The sequence below is a fragment of the Nannobrachium achirus genome (genome assembly GCF_963921795.1).
Source record: "Nannobrachium achirus genome assembly, chromosome: 21".
NCBI lineage: Eukaryota > Metazoa > Chordata > Actinopteri > Myctophiformes > Myctophidae > Nannobrachium > Nannobrachium achirus.
Window position 1 is genome coordinate 50,128,053 of NC_137828.1, and position 27,679 is coordinate 50,155,731.

General features: G+C 46.0%; 1 protein-coding gene across 1 annotated transcript; it reads right to left on the minus strand.

Annotated features, from left to right (window-relative positions):
- Positions 1-748: 748 nt before the first annotated feature.
- jcada (junctional cadherin 5 associated a) lies at positions 749-27,277 on the minus strand (the record flags this gene model as incomplete). The annotated part of the gene is made up of 5 exons (XM_080751819.1): positions 27,176-27,277; positions 13,467-14,004; positions 8,305-9,261; positions 1,803-5,497; positions 749-783 (listed from the first exon to the last, which is right to left on the minus strand). The coding sequence occupies exons 2-5, from the start codon at positions 13,847-13,849 to the stop codon at positions 749-751; spliced, it is 5,070 nt and encodes a 1,689-aa protein (XP_080607945.1). The 5' UTR covers positions 13,850-14,004; positions 27,176-27,277.
- Between the last annotated feature and the right edge of the window lie 402 nt (positions 27,278-27,679).

Below are 27,679 nucleotides of genomic sequence, written 5' to 3' on the forward strand. Positions count from 1 at the left end.
AAAGAAAACACAGTGTTTCTCATTCTGATCCAGCCTCTATAGAAGTACATTCTCTATCGCACAAGAAGTAGAAGAATAAAGACAAGGGAATTTAGTTATAGGTATTACACTCCTAAACTACACTTGCAAAAAAATCTATTATTGTTTTTATTTTTACTTTTTCGTAACGCAGATAAGAAAATATACATTTCTTCAGCACTGAAATCAAATAAAATCTTCTCTTTTTCTTTGAATAAAATCTTATAACTCTTTACTATTTACATTTGGTGTAGGTTAACACTGATTGTAACATAATACCTTTTTCTCATTGTGTTTTATCCCCCCCCTTCTGTCTTTCGTTTTGGAGAACAGACACACTTTTACATTCATATTTCAGCACAAACAGGGGAGCTGCTGAGCGCAAATGATGACATGCACTTTCCCCCAAAACAAAGTAAAAAGAAAGAGGTTGTAGCTCGTTTGTTCAAAACGTTTGAGTGGTGGTGGGTCGAACAATGGGACTAGAAAGAAGAGGACGCTGAAAAGCAATGCAGGAAGGGCCCGGAGAATTGGTGAGTGGTGGCACTTTTGTTTGGCTGTAGAAAGGCTTCCGGAGCACCAGGGCAAAGAACCTCCACGAGGAGCATTGTGTGACAATATTGGGGGGAAGGCGGTCGCCGCCACCCGAGTCATTAGGTGAGATGAAAGCTTTGTTGTCCCGAAAAGCTGTTAAGGTGAACCAGACAGATTCCCAGAGTTGTGCCGGAGATCACACCCTCTCCACCCTGCTGGGGTCGTACGAGTCTGGGAAGAAGATGAGGGGACATGCAATTAAAAACAACACTCAAGATTCGTGTCTGTACAGGGTTCTCACACATTTTTACCAATTAATTTCCAAACTTTTCCAAAACTTTTCCAGAATATTTAACCCAATTTCCAGGACTATATAACAATAATTCAGCTCAATAACAAGTGGCTTACTCCTAGTGTATGCCAGTGGTTCTCAACCTTTTCAGGCTGTGACCCCCGAAATAATCATATTTTAACTGGGGACCGGCACCCTGACGAGCACTAAGACTTGAGGAATTTTGTATAACACGTTTTTATTGTGAAAATAGCAGATCTACATGCTCACAACGCCTCGCATTGCGAAAAAATATTTTTCTAATTTCAAAATATTTCCAGGAATTTCATGACCGTGGGAACCCTGTCTGTAGAAATGAAGACACTCAACACCATTTCTTAACCCCAGGGGTTGGCAACTCACTGTTAGAGCTGGGCAATGACTTTACAGTGGGTGCGTTCGGAAATGCGCACTCAACGCACTGGTGTGCCATGTTGTCGTTCGTTTATTCGGTGCACTTGGTGCGTTGTCGTTCGGAAATCCAGTGAACCGCGCACCGGGTGTGCTGAGTGCACAGCAAAATGCAGCATTTGCAGCTTAATTGGTCATTTGGGCTTGATAGTTTCACACGCATCAACGTGTAAACTAACAGCAGGTATGCCAATGTTATGAATTACATCTCCTTTCAATAGCAACGTTGCGTTAGCCACTGCTGCTTTTCACAAAGTTTACCTTCAGAGTTCAGAGCTTAACTGGTCGTTCGTAAATAAGCCACACTGAACGCACTCTACAACGTCACCGCCCACTGCACTCACTGCACTGAGCGCACACCCGGTGCACATTTCCGAACGCACCCAGTGTTAGAATGACATAAATACATAAAATATTTGTAAATGTAAATACTTTTCAGATTAAACAAGGATGTTCAATATATTATGTCTAAAATACATTTTCAATTACTCTAAACTTCTGCACCCACCTGAGATAGAGAGCACCTCCTCGTCCTCCAGAGAACTGGAACCACAGGTCACGCTGCTGAAGCTGAGAGGGAGGGTGATCTCTCTCTTGGGCACGCTGCGTGGTTTGGGGAGCAGTGGGGGTTTCTGAGCCCTGGTACGTTGCTTTGGCCTGGGCAGTTCCCCTTCAGCCTCTTTACTCACTTGTTCTCTGACAACATCCAGCGTGTTCTCTTCGATTTGATCCTCCTTCGTGGGCTTGTGTTCATCATCATCCTCCTCGATTTTCAGCTCAAACTCCATCTCTCTTTGTGACTCCTCCATTTTCAATACGGCCTCTTCCTCATCCTCCAAACGTATTGGGATCTCTCCGCTCAGCTCTTCTTCCTTGATGTTCAGTTCCAACTCAACCTCCTCTTCTTCCCTTTGCTGTCCTGTTTCATGTGCCTCCTCTTCTTCCCTTTGCTGTCCTGTTTCATGTGCCTCCTCATCCTCTGCTTCCTCTGTCCTTTCAGTACACCTTTCGCAATCATCCTTGCTGACATCTTCATCTCCTGAGTTCTTCTCTTCCTTCTCCCCTCCCAATTCATTGTCACCCGTTTCCTCCGCCACTTGTCCCTCTGTGTCTGCCTGAGCTCCAGCCTCCTCCGCATCTCTGTCTCCATCTCTGTCCTCAGTGTCTGCCTCTTCGCAGTTGTCTCCGGAACTTTGGAGGCTGAGTCGTCTTATCCGGGACACAGAGTCCAATTCCTTCAGACGGGCCATTCTCTCTGGGGATGATCTGCACGAAGACGTTGTCGACGAGGACATGGAATAGTTCAGCTTGTCCTGCAGCGATTCAATTAACTTTGAGGCTGCACCGCGTCCCTTCGTCTCCCTGCTGCAGGTGCTCAGTGCCAACTTCCCATTGGGGGAGACGGGCAGGGACAGAGGAAGCGAGCTGGGTGGGAACTCGGGTAGGCCCAGCGCCACGGTTTGTTGGCTCTCTCTGCTGTGGCTATCTTCAATGTCGCTGTGGTTGTTGTCACCAGGCATTTGTCTGTCTTCGTCCTCAGTATGGTCCACATCACCTGCTCTTGTCCCTGTGTCTTCCTCTGACTCCTGTCCTTTGTCATTCAAGGACTCCTCGTTCACTTGCTCACACTCTCGTGCTACCTGCTGTGTCTCTCTGTCTTCACTATGGTGTGTTTCAGTTTCAACTGGAAGGTCTTTAATGTCTTTATCGGTGGTGGTAATGGAGACCTCTGGGTCATCCTGCTTATCTTCTGCCTGTCTGTCAGCCACGCCCAAGGCCTCCACCGGCACAGCTATGCCCAGGATCCTGGCTGCCCGCTGCTCGATGGACTCATTCTCAGGGATACCCTTAGCGCATTTGACCTCGTACAGATTGCTGAGGTCCTCGGCAGGCAGTGAGTTGGCTTTCTCCCGGATCAACAGGATCTCCAGGTGCTTGTCTGCTATCGTTGAATCATTTCTGTAGGTCAGACGCTCTGGGAAGACAAATCTCTCATCTAAGCCATCGTCTTCGAAGGAAAGCGCGGCCTCTCTGGTCAGTCTGCCCATGTGTGATGAGGACGGTTTACTATTTTCACTATTGGCCCTGCGGATGATCAAATTTGGCCTGAATCGTGACGTGTAGTCTGCTTTAACCTTTGCCTCAGCCTGCGCCTCAGCTTGAAGCTCTTCATCTGGGTTGTGCTCAACGCCAGCACCATCTTTAATACATGTCGTCCTGCTCTCCAATGACAACTCCACAGACACACTGACCTCCTCCTGGTGATCTAGCGGAGTTGGGACTGAGAGGGAGTGATGCATTGTTCCTCCAGGACCTTCAGGAGTCTCTGTGTAGACAGTTAATCCCACATCCCGCAGTAAAGACTCTTGGGGGATGTCTTGCCCGTAGACCTGGTTGGGGTCAGCGTTGGGTTGGGTTGGTTGGTGCAGGGAGGCACATTGTCTGGGGCTGTGCTCTGGCAATGTGGATAACTCATCGGTTGCTGGTCTGGTGTTGGTTCTCTCCTGTGGCCTGGAGAATGCACTCCTCACCTCCCTGTAGTCTGGATCAATGCTAGAACTCCAGGACTCTGATCTGGTCTTCATGCGCTTGGGTTTATTTATGTGCATTGGTGGAAGACTAAGTGCTTGGCTGCCTGCATCTGGAGCAACATTTGTGTGTGCTGATTTGCTGAGCTCCAATATGTTCTCGTGCACCTCTTCCAGTTCCTCAGTGCCTTGCTCCACATTAGGCCTCTTGCTGATCGTATCCTCGAACTCTTTGTTGAAGTACTCCAACTCCCCTATGGCGTCCCAGGGCCGCCGGTTCACTGGCTTCAGCAGAAACTGACCGAAGGCAAGCTGCTCCTCACCATCTGTGGGATTGGAGCCACTCTTCCTGGGGGATGAAGGGTGCTGGTCTCCCTGCTCACTCGCCTCTTTGGATGGTGAGGATGGGGTCGGCTGTGGTGATGAAGGTTGATCTTGGCCAAGGCTGAGGCGGCAGAAGGCGCTGTTGCTGGAGGTGTGAAGGTTCTTCTGGCCAGCCATGGGGCAGCCATACGAAGCGCTGCTGTCTTTCCTCAAACCGATGTCTGTGGTTGTCTCTGTGGCAGACTGGCCAGGTTCCTGGACGCCCGGAGGACTCTGAGGGCCTGGGCTTTTCACCGTCAAGGGGGAGCTGGTCTGGGTCTCCTGATTTCGGTACTGGTTTCCGGGCCAGGACCCAGCGTAACACAACTCCTTATCCTCGTTGGCCTGGAGGGCCCAAGCGTCTATGATCTCCTTTCTTAATGGAGCTCTCTTGTAGTTCCTCATAGAGGATGTGCTGCTGGTGTGGAAGTGGGAGTGATGGGGCCTGAGGGGCATTTCGGCCATGGATTTACTTCTGAGTTTCAGGTTGTCCGTATGGCCTAGACTGACGCTGTCAGTGTTGGTGACTGTCAGACTTGGTATCATCTCGTTATTGTTCTGATCTGCGGCAGAGTCTTTGTTAATATTAGTTGGCATGTGAATGGGGACGGACACCAGACAGAAAATTGTCTCGCTCACCCTCCTCTTACTGTTCCTGCTACTTTCTGACCCTGAGTCTGGGACGATCTTCTTCACCTGGGTAATGGTTTCCGTGAAGCCCTGGTCCGAGTTGGAACCCTGGCGAGATGAGGAGGAGGAGGAGGAGGCCACCACCGTGGCCTGGAAGGCTGACAAGGGTGAGGGCGGAGGACCTTGGTTTTTGGAATATCTGTTACAGTTTTGGTCGGTTGCTGGAAAGTTATCGACAGTCTCTTTGTGCAAATCGCTGTGCCACCTGTCGTTGTCATTGTCAAAGTCGCTCGAAGACGTCTGGTGGGCCTCTGCGGTCTGCTTGGCCGCGACAAAGGGCCCCAACGGCGGAGGCAAGAAGGCACTGTCGTCGGACACAGGCTCCGACACGGTGACGCTGGGAAGCTCGTTGCGGATGTGGCGGATCTTGTCGGCGTCCGTCAGGGAGTTGCCGCCGAGGGCTGAGGAGATGTGACGGACGCGGGGATCATCGAAGGGGATGTACTGGACTCCTCCGCCAGGACGCTCCTGGACGGCGTAGCCAGGGTACAGCTGCTTCCTGCTGGGTAGTTGTACACTCCTCTCTCTCTGGGGATCAGGCCATAGGCCGGCTGGATATCTGGCGTACCAATGGGAGCCATCCGGAACCATTTGCATCTGCTGGTACATGTCCCCACGGTACCTGGGAATTAGGACAACAGAGTTTTACTTCATTCGTAATATAGCACTAGTAGAGCATAGTGAAAGAACACAAAACAGGCTAGGCTGGTAGAATAACAGATGTTGGCAAACCTCAGGCTCTGACACAACTGTACAATCTCTATGGGCCGAATGTAGACATGTCAATCAATAGGAGTCATAGACATTTCATCCTCATTGTATTGGACAGTTCAATTAATAATCACAAATAAATATCACCAGATATTAGGAGATGCATTGATTTGATCTTTGATGTTCCTCTAATGGTGGATGGGTACAGGGGCCTGACATATTTTCATTATTGCAATCAAATAATGTACTGTCAGGAAGTTTTGGATAGAGTTACAATGATCCTCAACTAATGTAATGTAATAGGCTATAGGCCTACTGCATACCGGTATGTACGGTATTTATAATTAAGCTGTGATATTTGTGTTCACTAGAAGATAATTAGATTTACACAAGTGGCAAAAAACATTAGAATGTTAGACATAATGAAGGACTTATGTCTCAGGAGGATCTAGAACATTTTTCAGTAGACTTGACTACTGTCTCCCCCCAAAAATCAGTCAGACGACTGCAGTTGATTCAGAACGCTGCTACTCAAGTCCTTCTACCAAGAAAGTGGAGCATATCACTCCAGATCTTAAATCCTTACACTGGCTCCCTGTGTGTCAAATAATTGATTTTAAAATACTACTGTTGGTCTATAAAGCTTTACAATTATAAAATGTAGGCAATTAGCAGACGCTCTTAAAGGTGTAGTTCAACCCCATTCTATTGATTACTCACACCATGGAGACTTGAATTCAATAATAGTTTGTGTTTTTTGTTGCATTCCTAAGACAATAATTTGATTACAATAAATGTACCCCCATTGATTCCGAATGGGGACGCAAATGCATTTGGGTCCCACTGCGGAATCATTGGGGGTAAATTTACTCTAATCAAATGTTTGTCTTAGGAATGCGTCAAATACTTTTTTTTTTATTGAACTGAAGTCTCCATGGTGTGAGTAATCAATAGTTATTTTGGGGGTGAACTACTCCTTTAATCCAGAGCGATATACGATGAGCAAGGTCAATACATCAACATCAATACATCAAATGCATAGGAATTAGGGGTGTAACGATATAGTAACTGTATCGAAATATCGTTTTTAACTTAGAAAATCGAAGTAGATCGAAATGAAAACAGCCAAAATCGAATCGTATCGTTTTATTTTGTATCATATCGAATCGGCAGTGCAAAGATTCGATTCTATCGATACTACCTACTTGTGCATTGTATTTTGCATTTTTAAGAAGATAAAATTAAAAGTAGGGGTTTAATTACTTTTCCATTCCATATAGCTACACTGGTCTATCGATAAATGTGTGTAATCTCTGGGTTCATGTCAAGGTGCAGGTTTGTCAATATACAATGACCATGTATTTGGCAGATAATCACTGTGTTTACTTATTTATATCCATAATAATACATGTTTCCCTTAAAAACCTGCACTATCCACACCTTTCACACAGATTTAATTTCTTTGCTAAATAGTTACTATATCGATTTTAAATAATTACATCGAATCGTATCGTATTGCCATGAATGAACCAATATCGTCCATGTATCGTATCGTCAACCATGTATCGTGATATGTATCGAATCGCTATTAAAATGTATCGTTACACCCCTAATAGGAATAGTCATCTAAGAGGTAGACCAAGCACCTATTCCGTAAAAAACTTCATATAAAACCTAAACATGTTTAGGCATTTGCACAAATTCTATCTAACTTTCAAGTAAGGTCATTGATGGTAGGTGAGTGCTACGGTGTGCTATGGGCTAAGGTGGAGTCTGAAGAGGTGAGTCTTCAGACCACGGGGAAGCTAGGGAGTGAGCCTGTTGATCTAAGTGCGACAGGGAGTTTATTCCACAGTTAAATGGCTTTACATTTCTGATCTTGTGCGATTAACAACGAACCATCCAGACGTCTCGGGTCATCTGGGGTAAAGGTCTGCTTTCTGTTACTACAACCGCAAATAAACGCAGGGAAGCACCATTTAGTTTTTATGCTCCACATCTCTGGAGTAAACTGCCAGAAAACTGCAGATCTGCTGCCGCTTGTATTTCTTAAAACACAACCTTTCTGTTTGCTGCCTTTGATTGAGTTCTTTCCTGTTTTCTCTCTGTTTTCTTTTCTCCTCTAAACTGTAACAGTATCTATGGATTTAAACTTCTTTTGTTTTATGCATCCTAATGTCACTTTATAATTGTATCATTGAGTTTCCTTTGCTTGATGTTCTGTGTAAAGCACATTGAATTGCCTTGTTGTTGAAAATAGCAGATCTACAATCGGAGTATCGTATTTCCTTTCACTCAGAACAGAAAAATGACAATCGCGGCCATCAGTGCTTTTGTAACAGCCGGCTCATTTTAAACATGAACATGATCTGGAGTTAGATTACGAGATAAATCCACTTTTGTGAATCTCATAACATTGGCCTGTATTGGAAAACCGGATCACGTTATCTTCCGTTGCATTGTGGGAATTGGAGTGTTTCTCTTCAGCCGCGGCTGCCCCAGACAGCAAGCTACGGTTTAATATAAAACCCTATCAGACGCGTCGAACGTGTCGACGGCACACAGAGACATCAAAGAGTTTGACGAGTGCACGCATCGTCAGCATCCGGTGAGTTAATAAAAAATACTTAGTCTCTTTGAGAGTGGAAACGATGCTATGCATTGAAGAAATACCTAAACATAACTGAACAGAAACTCATATTTTAATGAGTAATTTACCTGTAGTTAACAGGGATTTCGCCATAGCCTCGGTGACCCCCTGGAATGACAGGCGCTCTCTTGTACGACGGGGGAGGGTTGTACCCGGGAGGTCCAGAAGAGTCAGATGAAAAATAGTCCAGCTGAGGGTCACCTGCCCTGGACAGTGGGAGTGGCGTTCGGTCCCTGGCCTGGAACGGAACGGCCGAATCTCTCCCAGACCCGGACAACACCTCACAGCTACCCCTGATCTGCTGGTGCACCTCGTAAGACGGGGGTCTGGGGGGTCGGGTGAAGCGTGGCTTTGGTGTCACAGAGAGCTGGGTGGCGCTGGCCGGTCGGCCGTTGTTCTCCGGCCAGCGGGGAACCCTGTAAATGTCGTGCGGCGAGAGCGGGTGGCCGTTGACCCTCCTGTATAGCTCCTGACCGGAGGAGCTCATGTCCACCGTGTACTGCAGGCTGTCGGGCTGCATCAGCATCCGGGGCAGCGACTGCGACTTGGCTTTGGTCCTGGGGTGGACGACCATGCCCTCTGGCGTCCTGGCGTGGAGGCGCTGCTGCTCCTGGGCCCAGCGCTGCTCGCCCTCGCTCTCCGACAGCTGCCTGCCGAAGCTCACCGCGGGACGCCACTCCTCGGTGCCCAGGCTCTGACACTTCCTCTGGGCGGCCATCCTCCACTGGTGGAGGGCGGCCTCCCTCTCTCTGGACCGTAGCTGGGCCTGGGCCTGGGCCTGAGACTGGGCTGCCCAGCGCTGCCTCTCCTGCGCCGCCCTCTGCCGTTCCTCGGCGGGCATCTCCTGACCTCTGGGCTGCTGTGGCCCAGGCTGCCTGCCGCCGTACTCCCCTTGTTCTCCACCTCCTCCAGGGGGCTCTCTGAAGTCCGAGTAGTCCAGGAGCACGGTGAAGTCCTGGCCTCGCCTCCGCCAGTAGGACACGTCCTTAGACTGAGGGTGTGGTCCTCTGGGACCATCGCAGAACCTGAAAGGAAACACAATGAAAGATTGTAAAATGGTAAATGGTGCAATTAGATATAGCTCCTTTATCCATGGCACTTTTACAATGTGCATTGCACTCACCCATTGACACACCCATTCACACAAAGACGGCAGAGGAAACTATGCAAACAACTGCTCACCGGGAGCAATTAGGGCTTCAGTGTCATGCTTAATGACACTTTGACACTTTTAACTCTGGGGGAACCTGTGTGTGTGATTGTGTGATTCACTGTACTGTATACTTGTTTACATAATCAGTTACATTTTGATTAGTTAAATATTGAAATACATAGCAATTTTAATCCAACCATAATGAAAAAAAGAAAATGAAACTTTTACAACTGCCTACAAGTTACTTGCTAGTCTAAAATATGAAAATGTTTGTCTTTTCCCCCACTAGGTGGCGACAGCTAGCCATGAATGCCACTGTAGTAGCCTAGTACTTGGTACCATGATTCTCCACTGGGCATAATAATGATCACATTACACAATGACGCTGTTGGTCCTGGATGCCCTTCATGACAGACCAAGAAGAGCTCAGGTCATTTGACAATCATCTTCGATTTTCCTGCATTCTTGAGCTCTCTCAACCTTGGTGGAGAAAAAAAAAGAAAAGGCAATCCTGCCTCAACAGAACGCTCCAAGGAGCTCTCCTGCATCTAAGGGTTGACTTTGTCTTGATTGGCTGCACTGATGCAGTGGTATCTGGGTAGAGACTGTTTATTTATGGCAATATTTGGCATTAAAGTAACTAAGTACATTTACTCAAGTACTGTACTTATGTAAGATTTTTGAGGTGTTTTGACTTTACTGTAGTATTTCCAATTGGCTGTACTTTTACTTCTACTCCACTACATCTCAGACAAAGATATTGTACCTTTTACTCCACTGCAATTATTTGAAAACTTTTGATTATTATTACAGAACATGCATTACCTATTTCAGCCCTAATATACCGTAGTATACATCGGCCATTTGGGAATAGCCGATCTACTACACGGTCATAATTTTGAGCTTGTAGATCTGCTATTATCCAAAGATTTGTATATATCTGAAACCTCATGAAATGGGACATTCTGCATAATGAGTACTTTCTACTTTTGGTACTTCAAGTAGATTTTGATACCAATACTATAGTACTTTTACTCCAGTGAATGTTAAATTCCATAATGTTTTACTTGTAACAAATCCACATTGCTGTATTGATACTTTTACTTGCTAAGAAGAAATGCGAGTAAGTCTACTTTTTTCCATCTCTGGCTATGTTTGTGCAGTGGCCGAATGACGTTTTGACAATGCAATCAAGACGCATGCATATGTATGTTGCCCGTGGGGCCTGCGACTGCGGCAGCACATCCTTGACATTTCCAATCCGTGACCATCATCGCTGGCCCGGGACGTGTGCTGCTGGGGTGCAGTTGACCGAGAGGCATTTCACTGTATCTCGGTGGCATCGCATACATAAGATGAGTTGCCATCGACATCATCATTAGTCTAATTGGGTCTACGTAGTACTAGCCTAATGGGACAGCCAAGATATACTATAGGCCTGTTCCTTATCCAAACTTAAACAGCGAGCGGTGTGTATTAAGGAAGGATCCTTACACACCGCTCTCTGAAGTAAAAGACAGGAATGGCAGCACATACAGGGTACAGTATGTCTCGTTATTCCAGCTTTCCCATTACCAGAGTACTCTGTTTGTTAGTGCCGTCAGAGCAGGGCATGTGAAAATGTGGATTACACACAGTCTCATAACGTCGTTGTCGGGTGAAAACATTGTATGTCCAAAACTGTTTGTTTTGAATTTATCATTTTAAAAATGATCTAAACTAGTGAAAACAGCCGATCTACAAGCACACAACGCCTTGCGCCGAGAGGCGTTGTGTGCTTGTAGATCTGCTGTTTTCACTACCTTTGTGCGACAGCCTTGTCTGATGAAGCAGGGCTTTACTTTGCAAAAAAACGTACACATTTGAAACTTGGAGATACAAGGTTTCTGCCCGAGAGTGACGATAATTTACTCTCTCTCTCACTCACTCTCTCATTCACACACACACACACACACACACACACACACACACACACACACACACACACACACACACACACACACACACACACACACACACACACACAAACACACACATGTACGCACGCAGGCACGCACGCACATATATTATTCAAGGTCATAGGACTATTTTCTGATTCTCAGTCTATCACTGGCTTTTGGCAACAAAAAAAAATTGATTCTAAAAAAAATGTATGAGCCAAACGGTGCACACAGGAGGAAAAAAATCTGACAAGCCTGTTTAACTGTGTGTACAGGTTTTTAACTGTGTGTACAGGGGAAATGACTGTATTGACTTTGTCTCGGTTACCTCTAGAACCACAGCCAATAGGCAAACCAAACAGGCCCGCTAAGACACCGGATAGGCTGCTTGCTGCTGGGCTATCTTGCTGGAAACATTATGCCTGGTTTATACTTGGTTTATGCGCCGGTGTCATGCATCAGAAATAGCCTGTTTACAAGCTCACAAGGCATTGCATCAGTGTTAATTCGTCAACAAATAAAAACTAGAGTAAAATGTTAGGGAGGGACTAGTGGAGAAGAGATCCTGCACTAGAACTAAAAGACAAGTGATTTTATGTTTGGTTGCGCTCGGATGTTGGGCTCTGAAAATGGCAGATCTACTTTTCATTGTCTATTTTCAGCACGCAACCAAGTGTAAAATCAGCCAACAAGGGACGTCAAAATACATTTTTGTCGACAAAATCAACTGTAGATTTAGTCGAATAAAATTCTTTGATATTTAGTCGAAACATTTCAGATGACTAAAATACGACTAAAACTTTTATTCAAAAGACTATGACTAGAAGTAAATCAAAATTTGCTGTCAAAATGAACACTGCATTGCAGCACTACCCCGTGTGAGCTTGTAGATCTGCTAGTGTCGGTGCGCGACACCACGCGCAAACCAAGTTGTAACTCAGTCAGGCTTCATACCGTTTTAACACTCTCTTCCCCAAGGAGGGTTTCACTTGCATAACTCCAGACTGGAGCTAAATATAGCCCTAGCCCCCATATGCATATTTAACCCATTTAGAACGGGTACACATTTTGTGTATCATTATTTTATGCTTTAACTATTGAAAAATAGCAGATATACAAGCTCACAGCGCGGCACCGAGTGCCGCGCTGCGAGCTCGTAGATCTGCTATTTTTGAAAAGTCGTGAACATTAGAATTTTGACCCGATTCTATAAGTGTCTTTTGAATCCTTCTAATTCTAGGCCTAAATGGGTTAAAAAAGACTATATACGTGCCCCTGTATTATTGATGCACATGCATTATACCAGGAGGCATAAGGCCTTTGAAGCCTTAGGGACGGACATATTGATCACTGGGCCCTGAGGGGCTTCTGAGAAACCTGGTGAACGGCGTGCATGCGTGTGCGACATGCACAAGCATGTATGTATCTGCGTGTGCGTGCAACGTGCGTGCACGCATGTGTGTGTGTGTGTGTGCGTGTGTGTGTGTGTGTGTGTGTGCATGCGTGTGTGTGTGTGCGTGTGTGTGTGTGTGTGTGTGTGTGTGTGTGTGTGTGTGTGTGTGTGTGTGTGTGTGTGTGTGTGTGTGTGTGTTGTTGTGTGTGCAAGCCTGGGCTACAACAGGGCACGGAGCATTTGCCCAATAGCAGCTTTGTTTACAACTCCAGAGTCCCATGTGGCAGATTAAGACTCTAGCACACATTATCCTTCCTCCCCCAGCCCCTGAATTTATTGGGAAGGGGAGAGGGAGAGAGAGGGGGAGATGAAACGGGAGGCAGGGACCAATGGGTTTGGGAGCAACACGTGAGGTTAATGAAGATGTCCCCAATTAATTGGAAAACCACTACTGATTACATAACATTAGAAAAAAACTTAAAATCTCATTAAAACCAAAATGTGTTTTCATTGTGAAACCGACAAACAGGAACTTAAAAGTATACTACATTACTTCCATTGAACAAAGCCGGAAAAAACAATCACCTGATCACAAAATGCTCTGAAAATGGCCCACCCATCTGACCACTCAACACTTTTTGAGATTTTACAGTGGACCCTGGTCCAGAAAAGGTTGGGAACCAATGACATAATAAAGTATGGCAAACGGGCCAAGGAGCCTCGCGGCTCAGGACGACGTCTCACCCGCTGTCTGAGGTCAAGGACTCGCCCAGGGAGTGCGTGTCTCCTTGGTTGCGGCTGTCCACCTCCTGTCTGCCCTCGCCCCTGTCCCTGTCCCTGGGCTCGTTGTTGTTGGAGAAAGCCACCCTGCAGGCCGTGGGCGGCCTGGAGCCACCGCCGTTGGTCCCGTAGGACCCCGGGCCCCCGACGACGACGTCCCTCTCGTAGCCATTCACCGTCCCGTGGCCGGGCGGGACGTCGTGCCGCTTGCCGTAGGACGGGGGCGAGGGCGCCTGCCGCGAAGAGGAGGTGGCGTCCGGGGTGGGGGTGGGGGCGGAGGAGGAGGAGGAGTGCTGCTGGGGGAGCTTGTATCCGTGAGAGATGAGGAGGTCCTCCACGCTGTACATGGTCACATTGGTTTATGCTGGTGTGTTTCTCTTGATGTTGCTCTTTAAAGCGGAACAGAGGGAGGGAGGAAGTTTGGTCGTCAAGGCGTCTCTGCTTCTTCCCTATGCGGTGCAGCGGCGGGATCGCCAGCACAGCTGCACAGCTGAGGCCATCACTAGAGAGAGAGAGACAGGGAGAGAGAGAGAGAGAGGAAGGGGAGAAAAGGTGACGTTTAAATCCTCTCTTGGCCGTGTGCCATCATTGACAAGGGTCTCAATCGGAATGGTCAGTTCCAAGGAAAAGAACACCAAAAAGACTAAAGAGATCAGCCCCCCCCATCCCCCCAACCACCGCCGGTCCCTGAGCTATACCGCCTCAAACCGAGAACGCTCGCTCTCCTCCACCACTAGCAGCCTTGCCCGCGTTTTCCTCCCTGATCTTCTCCGGTCCCCCCCTAGCAACAACCCTGGCGTCATCATGTCGCTCACATCCCCAACCCGTCATGTCTTACTGGCCCGAAGTAACACCGGGCGTCACGACGGCTACAGTTTTAAGATGATCACTGTGTGCTGCAGTCAAATTCCAAAATGTCACTGTTTACGGTTCGCTGTCTGTAGACCTGTGTGCATCACAGTAGCTGAAGGTAGCTGTCTAATAGCAGCTGCCAAGCTGTGTTTCACATTTTGGAATCAACGAGATACCGGGGGGGGGGAGATTTGGGGCGATCACCACGGAAGGGCTGTTGGGAAAAGATACTTCTTCATCTTTCATCTTTCTCTCCTGCCTCTCTCTCTCTCTCTCTCTCTCTCTCTCTCTCTCTCTCCATCTCTGTTTTTCCATCCCTCCAACCATCCCCATCCAAATCCTAATCTAAGAAGCGAGACATCACTGCCTGGTTAAGGCAGAGGGACATTTCTAACGTTGAATTTGAGAAACCTCAGGATTAAGGGCTGGCCATCGAAAAAAACCAATTTCAATTCTGAAATTGTTGAGGGAAAGAAATTGAGAAACAGGCTCTAATCGTACGCCAGATTCTCTGCAGGCATCAATAACCTTTGAAAATGCTTTGCTCCCACTAGAAAACCTGCTTGTTTATAGGCTATACTTTATAGCAAACATAACGGCCCAATATTTAAGCATCGCAGTAGCAGCAGCATGATTGATCTATTATGCAATAAAACAATATTTCCTATGAATACTCAGACGGAACGAACTGTTAACTAGAACCGATAAGGAGCTGAAATCATAAGCAGGAGTCTGAATCACAACTGGCAGGGTAGACGAGGCCGCTGTGCTGTGGATGTAATGTCTTTGGAAAAGGCTTGTCGACGGGACAGATGCTTCTACGGCTCACTCACTGCTGACTGAAATGAAATGACTGCCCGCATATCCGCTGTCCTCAATAAGAAATGGCAGATGACAACAACAGCAGCCCAAGATCCTGCAGCCCAGCTCCACTTACATCCAACGGCTTCCGTTTAGCTTTTGATTCAGCCAGGCTAGTTCAGGCGTTAGCAGGTTATTTCATATCGGGATTAAATAACATAAACATCTTTTATAGAAAAGGAGCTCTGGGATGAGAGGATGACAACACCACCCCCTTATTTCCTTCCAGCGTTCTCCCCTCCAGCCTTGCCTCTCTCTCCTCTCCTCCTCCCCTCCACCTGAGCCCAGAGATAGCAGACTAGGCCTACTGTTGGTGATTAACGGGATCCAACACCGTGAAATGCTGCTCTCTTTGTATGTCTGGCCCTCTAATACGATTATCTTTTTCATTTAAAACCTTAACCCTGTTAGTTTTGGAGGATTGGCTCTTGGCACTTACCCAGCTAATACTTCTCCCCCCCCCCCCCCCCCCCCCTCAGGTTTAACTCTTTCCATTTGTGAAGGACAGTCTAGATTTTCAGTTTAGCAGAATAGCAGGGTGATCCTGGCTTGTGCACAGCAGAGTTAACGCAGCATCATTGAGAAATGTCTAAACATTTCAAAAATTAGAAGATCCACAAAACTCACAGCGCATCACAATGCGGTGAGCACCGACATCAGATGTTTTCGCCACGTGACACGTACTGCCATGCGACAAAGTATAAATCAGAAATAAGTATGATTTCATGTGCTTGCATGTGGATGAGGCAATCTGACTTGACAATGACCTTTACTTTATTAACTTAGCTGCAACTGGTGTTGAATGCAGTGCTGTTTACTTCACTCAACTCATGTGCTCAATGCATCTAAGCCAGGGGTCTTCAACAGGGGGTCTGGGACCCCTTGGGGGTCCTCAGTTTTACAACAGGGGGGTCACCAAATCTTTGGGTCATAGTATCTTTTTTTTTCTCCTCCATTTGAACCTATAGCATTCCTATTTTGAGCAGAAATGTTGCCAAAAAATAGCAGATCTACAAGCTCACAATGCTTCACAGTAGATTATTTTCAGCGAAAAGGTTTGGTATTGAGGGAAAAAAGAGCAAACAAAGGACAAAGTATTGACGGTTTAAGTACAGTAGTTAATGTCTGAAAATACACATTAACATGAATCCAACATGATATTGCTGTAAACGAAGACTATCTATGAAATCTATGAAATATTTCTAACTGCAACAACACAATTTTATACAAAATGTAGTGTGTGTGTGTGTGTGTGTGTATGTATGTGTGTGTGTGTGGGGGTGGGGGGGGTCCCTGCTCCATCGCTCTCTCAGCTAATGGTTCCTTGGGCTGAACAATGTTTAAGACCCCCTGATCTAAGCCAAATGCCAGTCAACAGTCATTTGTCACGTCAGTATTGCCATCCAAACTCACTGGATAAACTGTGAAATCTCAGACCGTATCCTTAGAAACTAGCTCATGTCAACAGCCAGACTTGAAAAGACCCCGGCAGCTTTATATCGACACCGGTCAGCTTCCAGATCGAAGTCAGATCCGCGTCGCCGCCCCTTCCTTCCTGTTAGATTAGGCCTTCACCAAAAGCAGACCTATAAACTCCTTGGTTAGCCTCGGGCCTGCATTCCAATATGCAGGGCAATTCACTTTTGATATGATATGTCAATGAAATATGGGCTCAGCTGAATGCCCATGTGAAACCTAATCTTGTTAGATCCTAAATCTGAGGTAATTTCTGTTGCTCGCTCTTCACTTAAATGGGGCTTATCTACATCATCTGCAAAATTGAGGATTTCCCTGTGTAATGTGACCTGCCCAATAGTGCACGCCCCTCCTACCTCTCGCTTCCCATGGCAAGCTCAGTTTAAATACAACTAATTCTCTTACGTAATGGAATTTCCCATTTTATATCAAATAAAACCCCATAGTCGAGAAATGGCACACAACAATGGCCAGCTTTCATTCCGCAAAACACAACAATATTGTGTTTCTCTCTACAATGCCTTCTTGTGTGAGAAAGATTTGCCATTCTGCCAGCGTGCTGCTGCTCTTGAAACTTGGAAATCCAAAAAAGGGAGGGAAAAAAAGAGTGGAGATCTGCCGCATTTTAATGATATGGCTCATTCAAAACAGGAGATATTAACGATCTCCACTTTATGGATAACATATGCTGCTAAGTAAGCTAAAAATAAACAGAACCACATGAGGGCTGATGATGCTGACACTATCCCGTGCAGTGCCCCTCATACCAGCCTTTGCATTTTCAACGTCACTAATCACTCAACGCTGCACTACCGTAATATCATTCGACATTTTAATTAGAGATGCGAGGGAGTCTCCTCCGCAGTCAAGTGATCTCTTGGCAAGGCCACGGCTTGTTTTATTAGAAAACCGATACACGGGCAGTTTTTAGCAGTACGTGCGAGAGTGGGGCATGTGCCTTTATTGGTCGGTTGCGCCTGCGGCGGTGGTCTGACGGCTTCCAGGTTGACATTTTGGTGTCAACTCCTTATTCATGGGGCCGGTGTGAGATGAGGGCACCGTGGGGTTGGGAGGGAGGGAGAGAAGGAGAGGGCAGGGAGGGACAGCATGGACACAGACCTAGATTAGACATGGAGCCAGAAGTGTGATGCAAAAAGTGGTATTTTTGCTGCTAGCGTTGAGGAGACAGCAGCATGGATACTATGGGCTAGACTTAAGACTTCTACTACTGTACGTCTGGGGTAAGGCGATAAACGTTTTGCTGAATAATTGATTGGACGTATACGCAGTACAAGGTATGTGCCAGTGTGCAGATGGATCAATAGTGTGTGCAGCTGAGAGAGTCAATGAAAATAAGTAACTGGCCTGGCTCAGCAAAACAGAAGAGGCTGGTTTGTTAACATTGTGGTAAAGATTATCGGCATTCTGGCTGCCAGCGAGTCTGAATTTCAGGTTGATCTGCTTTTAATTGAAACAATATGATCAGATAATAACATCCATTACTGTAAGTGCATTCAGTCTGAACATTTTGTTTATCTAGGTTTGATTCTGACTTAATGGAAACTGGGTCTACCTTGAATAGACGAAACCTCATTAGCCTATTTTATTTGACCTATTGATGTAAACTAGTAGACCTGCTCCATTTTTTTTACAAAATCTGACACTAGCGGGCTAATAAAACGCATTCGACTACCATTCTACAGCTAAACTGACAACAACTTTTTTTCCCCTTCTGAATAACCCACACATCAGTGTGTTTTGGGTACATTCAGAACCCAAAACACACCCACTCCCCTTACTAAAATAATGCTGCATCTCTGTTTTCTCCCATCCATCTCTCATGCGAACTGCTAACCTAGAGGGTGTGTACTCGCCTGGCCCCTAGCCGAGCCTGCATCTGTTACAACACGTGTGCATGTACACCAGTGGTTCTCAAAGTGGGGGTCCGGGGAGCCCCAGGGTTCCTTGAAGGGGTTCTAGGGGGTCCCCATACAACTAAAGTAGTTAATATACCGTAGCATAAAAATCACACCCATAAACGAACCAGAGGAAATCCCTGTCCATTCACTTCAAGGATGATCAACTGCGCCACTTGCAAGTACAGTAGGTCACCCAACGGTATTGCAGCTGTTGAGACCGTGCTCATACGGACAGACATTAGGGACATACAGACATGCACACTTGGTCACTTGTTGGAGCGGCTTGTATAATCACTTTAAACCAACATCGGCTACTGAGAATAGCCTATCTACAAACTCACACACAGTGTGAAGTGATCGGTGCAATTTATGATAACATTTCATAAAGCGTCTCGCGAAGCTTGGCCAATGCGACCCTGGGCGTACATACGGACATAAGCCATATGTTGGAACTTAGCTCCTTCCAGTAGCACTGCTCAAAGATCATGAAATAATGTAGAAAATCTTGGAATATTTCTGAAACATTTTAACAACAAATCTTGTATTGGGTGACCTGGCACAAAATATGTTCTGTTGGGGGGGGGGGGGGGTCTGCAACCAAATACATAATTCATTCGTGGGGTCCTTGACATGACAAAGTCTGAGACTCACTGATGTACTGCACGCGATCATTCTCAGGCACGACAAGACATCACGATCAGCAGCCTAGTGTCCACAGTCCTGTTTATCTTTGTGACATCACGTTGTCAGCGGAGGGCCACCTCCTCTCTCTCTCTTCCTGAGGAAGCGTGTGCTGCAGCCAGGGACAACAGAGAGCGGAGGACAGGGGGACGATGTCGCAAGTGTTTCCAGTCAGCCTCTCGGCAGAATAAAAAGGGCGATATAAGGCTCTATGTATGCACAGCAGCCATATTGGAAATAAATTGGGCCTCTTCCTTACTTCCTTCACAGGCCTTAACAATGATACTAATTAATGTTCTGTTCCATTCTGGTCAAACAAGAGTCAGGGTGCTGATATTGTGCATGTTGGCTCCCTGGAAACTCTCTGCTACAACAGTGGGTCTCAAAGTGTCCTTTATGGGGTTCCAAATGGCCCCTTATGGGTGTGTAACTCTGAGAGTGTACAAATGGAACCAAATGGACCCTTTTTGTACACTCTCAAGAGTTATGGTAGTCCTTGAAATTAAAACGTTTGAGAACCACTGTGCTACAAAATGAAACAGAGCCTTCATTAGAATCAACGGTAATATAACACCTGTGAAGGAAATAAGGAAGGGGCCCAATTAATTTCCAATATGGCTGCCGTTCATAGAGCCTATCGAAACTCAACAGTAGTTGCAAGCTGGTGTCGCACCACGAAAATAATAGACCAAGCTGAGCTCACAACACAAATGCGATGGACAGGACACTGCCGCGGAACTAAGTGTAAATCAGTGGCAACCCGGCTATCCCCCACATGCCCCACGCCTCCCCTTGCCACCCTGGGCATGTTATGGTTGGCCAAAGCGGTATAAACAGCAAAGCAAGCCCGGACTGTGGCTTTCACCTGATTGTGGGAGCTATCATGTACAGGTACCTTGACCTGTACAGTCAGACAGAAATAGCCAGCTGTACTCCTCTGTCCTACCTTCGTCTTGTTGTTGCCACAAGATTTAGGAACTGTACGACATTCAGACCAAACAACCTTGTTAGGGAGTTCAAATATTTACCAGAATTTGGGCATTTTGGTTGGTCAACAATCACAAAGTATTATTAACAGAGGGCAGGAGTCATCAATATGTCCATACACAGACAAACGTGTCCGTGGCAAAGACTTGGGCTTGTCCGTGGCAAATTTTTGATGTTCTTTTTCACACACCATTATACTGTATTGGCCCGAATATAGGACGACTCTGATTATAAGACAACCCCTATTTTATAAATATAATTTAGATTTTTTTTATTTATTTTGAATTTAATTCAATTACTGAATGTCAAGTCTCCAGGTTTTCTTCAGAATATGTATGACACTGATTTACTACAACACTGGCACATAATAGGAGTCCACTGGTACTAGTTGTTCTAAAATGTTTTATTTGCAAGGACCCTCTTAACTCAAAAGTGTACACATTTAACCAAATGGACCCGTAAGGATCCATTTGAACACAGAACTGGTACAGACCTGTTAATATGGTCATTCAGGGCTAGCTCTTTATGTGTTTCTGGTAATATTATCATTTTGTATGTCCGTGGCAAAAAAAATATTTTGACAAAAATGTCCACAAGTCAGCATGGCGATGACCTCTGACTGAGTGTTTCACAGGGAAGGCTTTAGTACAGTCGTTATAACTTAAGTGAGAAGTAAGATAATTCCTTGTATTTCTTCTATAGACTTGACAATGATTGATGGACAATGACAAGTATGTTTCCAGTTTTGTCCATTACACAACAAGAGCCCACTGACTCCCATGTGCTATTTCTAACATCCACGCCCTCTCAGGCTCAGCGCACAGCATAGGGATCGGCAGGACCCTTGCATTCTGGATCAGTTACCTCATATGGAAAGGTTTAGCCAAAAAACACCCACTCCGATATTTTGCAGAGGATCTCCCGTGGCAACGATTGTTTTGCTTTTTGAATGGCAGTTTACAGACAATAGCAAGCGAGCCTCTAGGTCATTCCCGCCGCCACATTGCTTCAGTCCAACACGTATTACAGTCAGACTCTCGCTGGCAGCCGAATCAAAGGCGGTACGGGATGAGGGATGTTATTGTTGCATTATTCGACCATGGAGTAACACATCACATCAGTGCAACACCAAGGCTTAGTCTTTAATTCACTTCAAAGTCTGTCACACAAACATGTCCAGACAAAATAATTAAATGGTCCTCCAGACTAATGCAGCATCAGTGAGTCATCCCAGGGAAAACTTAAATAACAATAATCAGGCTCACAAGAGCACCATAATAAGTTGTTAATGCACAGGGGAAATCTGCGCAAGCCTCCAGTTAGCGTAGTGAGACACTGCCTGTGAGAGGGTAATTATATCAATGTTGCTAATTCCCCATTGTTTCGCAGGCCTTAGCTTAATTTTCGCTGAAAGGCAAGAGACTGACGTCATGAGATGTTCTCTCCGACCGAGAGCTCATCACCTGCATAGAGAGAGAGAGAAACCCACTAAAAAGTCCAGGGAGAAACCATCTACTCTAAAACTCTGCAACTATTAATAGTCTAAAATAATGATGATACTGGTGTAAATGTGAAACAAAACAGAGACTGTGAGAAATTGGCAGTGACTAGTCTGGGAAGTATAGTTACCGGCCTAGATACATTAGTAATCACTGCTCTGCAATATGCCTAGTTAGGAATGTAATGCATTAGGCTTCACCAGCATCGAGCTATTTCCAAACCCTGGCTGTTGTTCTCAGCTTATATACCCAGCTTGTTTCATGGTAATTAGTGTCGTCAAGGTCTGGGGCTCACTGGAATTGACAGTAGTGTGGTTTTTCCAGGCAGAAACACTATGATCAAAGGGTTAGCACGCCCTGGCTTTCTGCTAATCAAGTGTGCACTCTGCACGACACTTTCGCTCATAACACAGAGGGAAAGTGGGATGTGTGAACCATTAGGACAAGCTTGTGCTACCACACAATCAAATACAAACTAAACACAACACAACAACAAAGAGTGCCCAGTAGGCTGTGTGTTACCATGCATGCACATTGCTATATTATATAATGGCAACTACCCAATTAGGCCAATCAGTGTCTCCAACAGAATAAATGCCTCGCTTATGACTAGCACTATAGCCTGTAACCTAGCAGAGCAATGTTTGTTGTGTGAATGTAGAAAAGAGCTACAGTACATTATGAACACAAGAAAAAGCCTCTCCCTTAACCCTGAACGGCCAGCGATGCCCCCAGGGCTCAGCCTAATCATCACATTGACGTAAAACGTACAAGCAGAAAGGGACAAATCACGAGGCATGCAGATCAAACATCTGCGTAACATATGGCCATAGGCTCGCATCCATCCATCCAGCCAATATATAATGATACCATTACCAACCCAACAACGTGGATTCCATTTCATGCTTGCAGGCCACATTTCACTGGCCCTGCGTTCTGGATTTGAGAGGCACGTTGCTGCCGGCAGATCTCACAGGTTTTCTGGCTGGCTGGCTGGCTGCACCCGCCTCAGCCTTCCCGCCTGCGTCAGCTCTGCTCTGACATCACACATGACATCACACTAGGGACTCCAAGGGGATCCCTGTAGTCGAGCAAAAACATCAAGAGAATCTTCAAGGGCTTATGGCTTATTATCCACCCAATGACGTCAGAAAGAGGCATTTATTATGCGCTGATGCTAAAACCGAGACAGCAAGAAAGATGCAGAGAGAGAGAGAGAGAGAGAGAGAGAGAGAGAGAGAGAGAGAGAGAGAGAGAAAGAACATTTGAGAGAATAATACTAGTAAGACACCTGAGGGTGGAATGCGACCTCAGGGTGACATGCACCTCGCCCTAAAGGGCGAGGTCGCGCCAATTCTTGACAATCTGGCCAACCACAGCGTTTCTCTGACGATTCTAGTTGTTGTCATTCTGGGGGGAGTTTGTTCATGTTTTTGTGAGGGTATCAACCCTCACAAAAACCATGAAAACAAGTACTGCACCAGCTAGATTTAGCACAACACTCACGACATTACCATAGCAAGCAGAGACATGGTCAGTGGCAGCAATGTATATAAAGAGTAGAATCATCTATGACACTGGTTCTCAAACTTTTACATTCACGGTCTCCCCTTAACTCTGACACGGTACAAATGCAACTTGCAATTGGTTCCATTTGTACACCGTCAGAGTTACAGACTTGTAAGGGTCAATTTAGACACTGCTGAAGGAACCCTGAGAGTCCCTGGGCTGGAACCCACTTTGAAGAACCACTGGTCTATGAAGATGAATCGCTCTAAAAGGTATAGAAGAGATAGCCAGGGTCTGATGATGCATTAGGGCTGCCTGTGCTGCTCACTGACTGGAAAAGTATAAAGTCTGGCCCTGGGGCAGCCAGCCCGTGACCTCGGAGCCACCAGGGAGGAGCCACTTATCACCGGCTCCTCAGACGGACCGGACCACTCCTCCTGGAAGTTCAATGGGAATCATGACTCATGATTTCACTCAACTGTACATCGCTGACCAACCCTTTCCTCTAGCTGCCGAGGAAATTAATGGGCCACTTCCTCCTCATACCACACACACACACACACACACACACACACACACACACACACACACACACACACACACACACACACACACACGCGCACACGCGCACACACACACACACACACACCAGTGTGTATTAGTTGTAGTTGTGCTTAAAGTTTTGCTATTTGTGTTGTGATGTGACACTTATGAGCGCTTACTGCTTTTCTACGCTTTATTTATATATTCTTCTTTTTTGTGCCTTGCTTTTTTCACTGTACACAACAGTACTTATTTTTTTTTTCTTGTCATACTTCTCTGTAACCTTTTAACCTTAAACTGCTGTGCTGCCTCTGGGCGACTGATTTTCCTGGTTAGGGTTATGCATGTGCACGTTATGCACATGCATAAAGTGAATGGCAAATCGAGTGGCAAAGTGAGTTTAACATAGTTTAAAGCAATTAGATGGATATATGGGCTTTCAAGGCCAGAAAGTAGTTTTTTGCCACTCAGTAGGCGTATAACTTCCTGGTACGATGTTGATGTCACACGCATCGCATACCCTCTATCACTTAAGACTAAAATGTTTTAGTTTTAGTCATGACTGAATATCATAAGATTTGAGTCGACAAACGTGTATTTTGGTGGGCCTTGGTGGCATCGTAATGGGCAGATTTTACACTTGGTTGCTTGCTGGAAACTGCTTGATCTGCAAGCTCACAACGACCTCGCAGCATGGCGTGCTGTGAGCATGGATCTGCTTGGATCTGCTTTTTTTCAGAGCGCAACACCCCAGCGCAAATCAAACATAAAATGACAAAATTGACAATATATTTAGTCAAATTACACGCGCACACACACACACACACACACACACACACACACACGCGCACCACGCACACACACACACACACACCACACGCGCGCGCACACACACACACACACACACACACACACCACACACACACACACACACACACACACACACCACACACACACACACACACACACAGCAGGTCACACGCGACACGCTGCAGGGCCACAGCAACTTCACACCAGCCTTTTCACAGGAGTATGACAAAGGGCTGACCACACAAACCCAAAGACACACACACACACACACACACACACACACACACACACACACACACACACACACACACACACTATGGCACTTTTCCCCTTTTCTAGTATTTTAGTTGTGAGGCGTATATAGACTGATGGGCTTCGCTGTGTAATGATAAAACTTTGGTGTTTATTTGTCAGCTGCTGTTTTGTCTAAAGACTCTCCCCCAGCCTGTCTAGACGATGTCCCCTCACTGATGTGACCTCAGGGCTATGGGAGCTCTGACATAAGCACACTGATTTACTCCAGTAAATCCATGACGATAATAAGCAGCTCACTAGGGCTGCATCATTTCAATAGAGCTTTGATATAATAAAAACATAATAATACCAGGACTGGATAGATTTGATATCCCTATCCCTGAGTCCATGGAAGGTTAGCGTAAATAAGAGCTGACTCCAAACAAATCAAATAAGGGCGGTTAAATTCAGATTAAGGAACAAAAATATGCCAAAAAGCACATCAAAGAGACAATTTCTTAGTTTTCACACCATCGTACGAAGAGTTGTGCGCGGAAAACAGACAGGTCTTACAAGCTCGAGATCTGCAAGCTTGTATAGCTATTTTCTGCACCCAACAACACCATCACATGGGGAAGTATAACCCTGGCCCATCACGCCTGTCTGTTTGGTACTGTGTACAACGCAATGCACAGCATCATTAGACACAGTCATTTAGCCATGATTGAAACAGGCCAGGTGGATGCTATCCTCACAACAATGACCTAGTTCCATTTGTGACAAGAAGCCATTTGCAGAAAAAAAGTTTCCACGTGCACAGTGAGAGCAGAATCTAAAGTAAAGCCATGTCGTCCCCTTTTAATTAAATTACACATGTGTGTTGTTGTAGTCACTATCACATGCACAGTATAGAACATTTAGGAGTACTGTCCTTAACAGTTTGTCCTTTAAAATGTAAAAAGCCACATTCTTGGCAACCAGCAGTACCACAAAAAGCCAGGTTTTTGTTACTACTACAAGAGTTTAATGGAAATATATTAAACTCTGCCAATGAAGGAAACTTTTATTATTTTATTAAGTATTATTATTAAGTATTATCAGCAGCAGCAGCAGCAGCATTCCACATAATCCTTATGATTAATATATGATGTGCATTGCACTCAAAGGATTAGTGGGAAGAGAAAGGTCAACCAGCTATCCGTCATCATCCTCAGTTCCTCACACATGCTGGCAGCAGGTGTGACAAAGTGACAACATGCCAACATCAAAGCTGGACGCCTATAAACTTGGCCAAACCCCATTTGCCATGGGATGGGTGTCCAATAGCCAATAGTAGGGCATATCCTCCATCCTTCTCTTGCCGTTTGTCGTTGAAACAAAATGCATCTGGCCTGCCCTCACACGCACACAGAGCCAGCAGTGATGATGGACCAGTGTGTGTGTGTGTGTGTGTGTGTGTGTGTGTGTGTGTGTGTGTGTGTGTGTGTGTGTGTGTGTGTGTGTGTGTGTGTGTGTGTGTGTGTGTGTGTGTCTGACTGACAGACTTACAGACCGGTCTCAGTCAGTCTGTCAGACTCATCAGTCAGTCTGTCATCCATCCATCCAGCCATCCTATCCGGATGGACGGACGGACGGACGGACGGACGGACGGATGATGCAGGTAGCTGCTTACAGCACGCTAGCCCCGCAATAGCTCCTCATCATCGGGAATCTTTTAACCTTCAGAGATGATATAACAGCCCTGCATGCGTGCAACGTACGGTGGAAGCAATCATGCCACTGCACTGTAGGTTACTCGGCTGCTCCCCGACCAAGTTCAAATAAAAACATTTTAAAGAAAAGAAGAAACCCCCTCTCCTCCTCCGATTATGTCGTGATGACGACTCGTGTGCTGTTGTGGAAGTGTCACTCATAGTCTGCAATGCATGGTGAGTGACATTATGTCCATGATCTGATCTGACACACGGGGAGACAGGAGGAGAACAGTGTCTCCGGTCTGGCTGAGGCTGCAAGTTGAGACGCCGTTATAATAACGTTGAACGCACGGCAGTCAGATGATGCTCTCTCTCTCTCTCTCTCTCTCTCTCTCTCTCTCTCTCTCTCTCTCTCTCTCTCTCTCTCTCTCTCGCTGCTCTGCTGTAGCGACCCTCTCTCTCCACACCGCTGTTTACTTCACACACACCAAAAATATAATATATCCAGATGTCGTGCTGACTGTGATGGAATTCTAAAAAAAACACCGATGCACCGCGGAATTCTAACACAACATCGCGGTTCGATTTACTCCGCCACTTTTTTTTACCTGTGAAATGCGTAGTGGCGTTGCGGTCTGCTCTGCTCTGCTCCAATAACGCGCTCATCCTCGCTCTCCAGCCGCTGCCGCCGCTGCTTGCTGCTGCTGCTGCTGACTGCTGACTGTCTGCTTGCTCTCTACTCTACAGTCTACAGTCAGTGTGTGTGCGTGCGTGTGTGTGTGCGTTTGCGTGTGCGCAGACAGAGAGCGTTGGTTATTGCTCTGCTCTGGCTAGGGCGGAGGCAGGGGGAACAGCCCCTCACACTCACTCACTCACACTCACTCACACACACACACACACACACACACACACACACACACACACACACACACACACACACACACACACACACACTCAAAAACTGGTGTAAAAAGTAGGTAGGCCTATCAAATTAGGCCAAACACTCTACACCACTGATCCTAAGTGTTCATTTGGATACCAGTCTGTTCGAAGTAAAAGTATTAGAAATTGGAAAGACTCAAGTAAAAAAAAATATATATATATATATATGT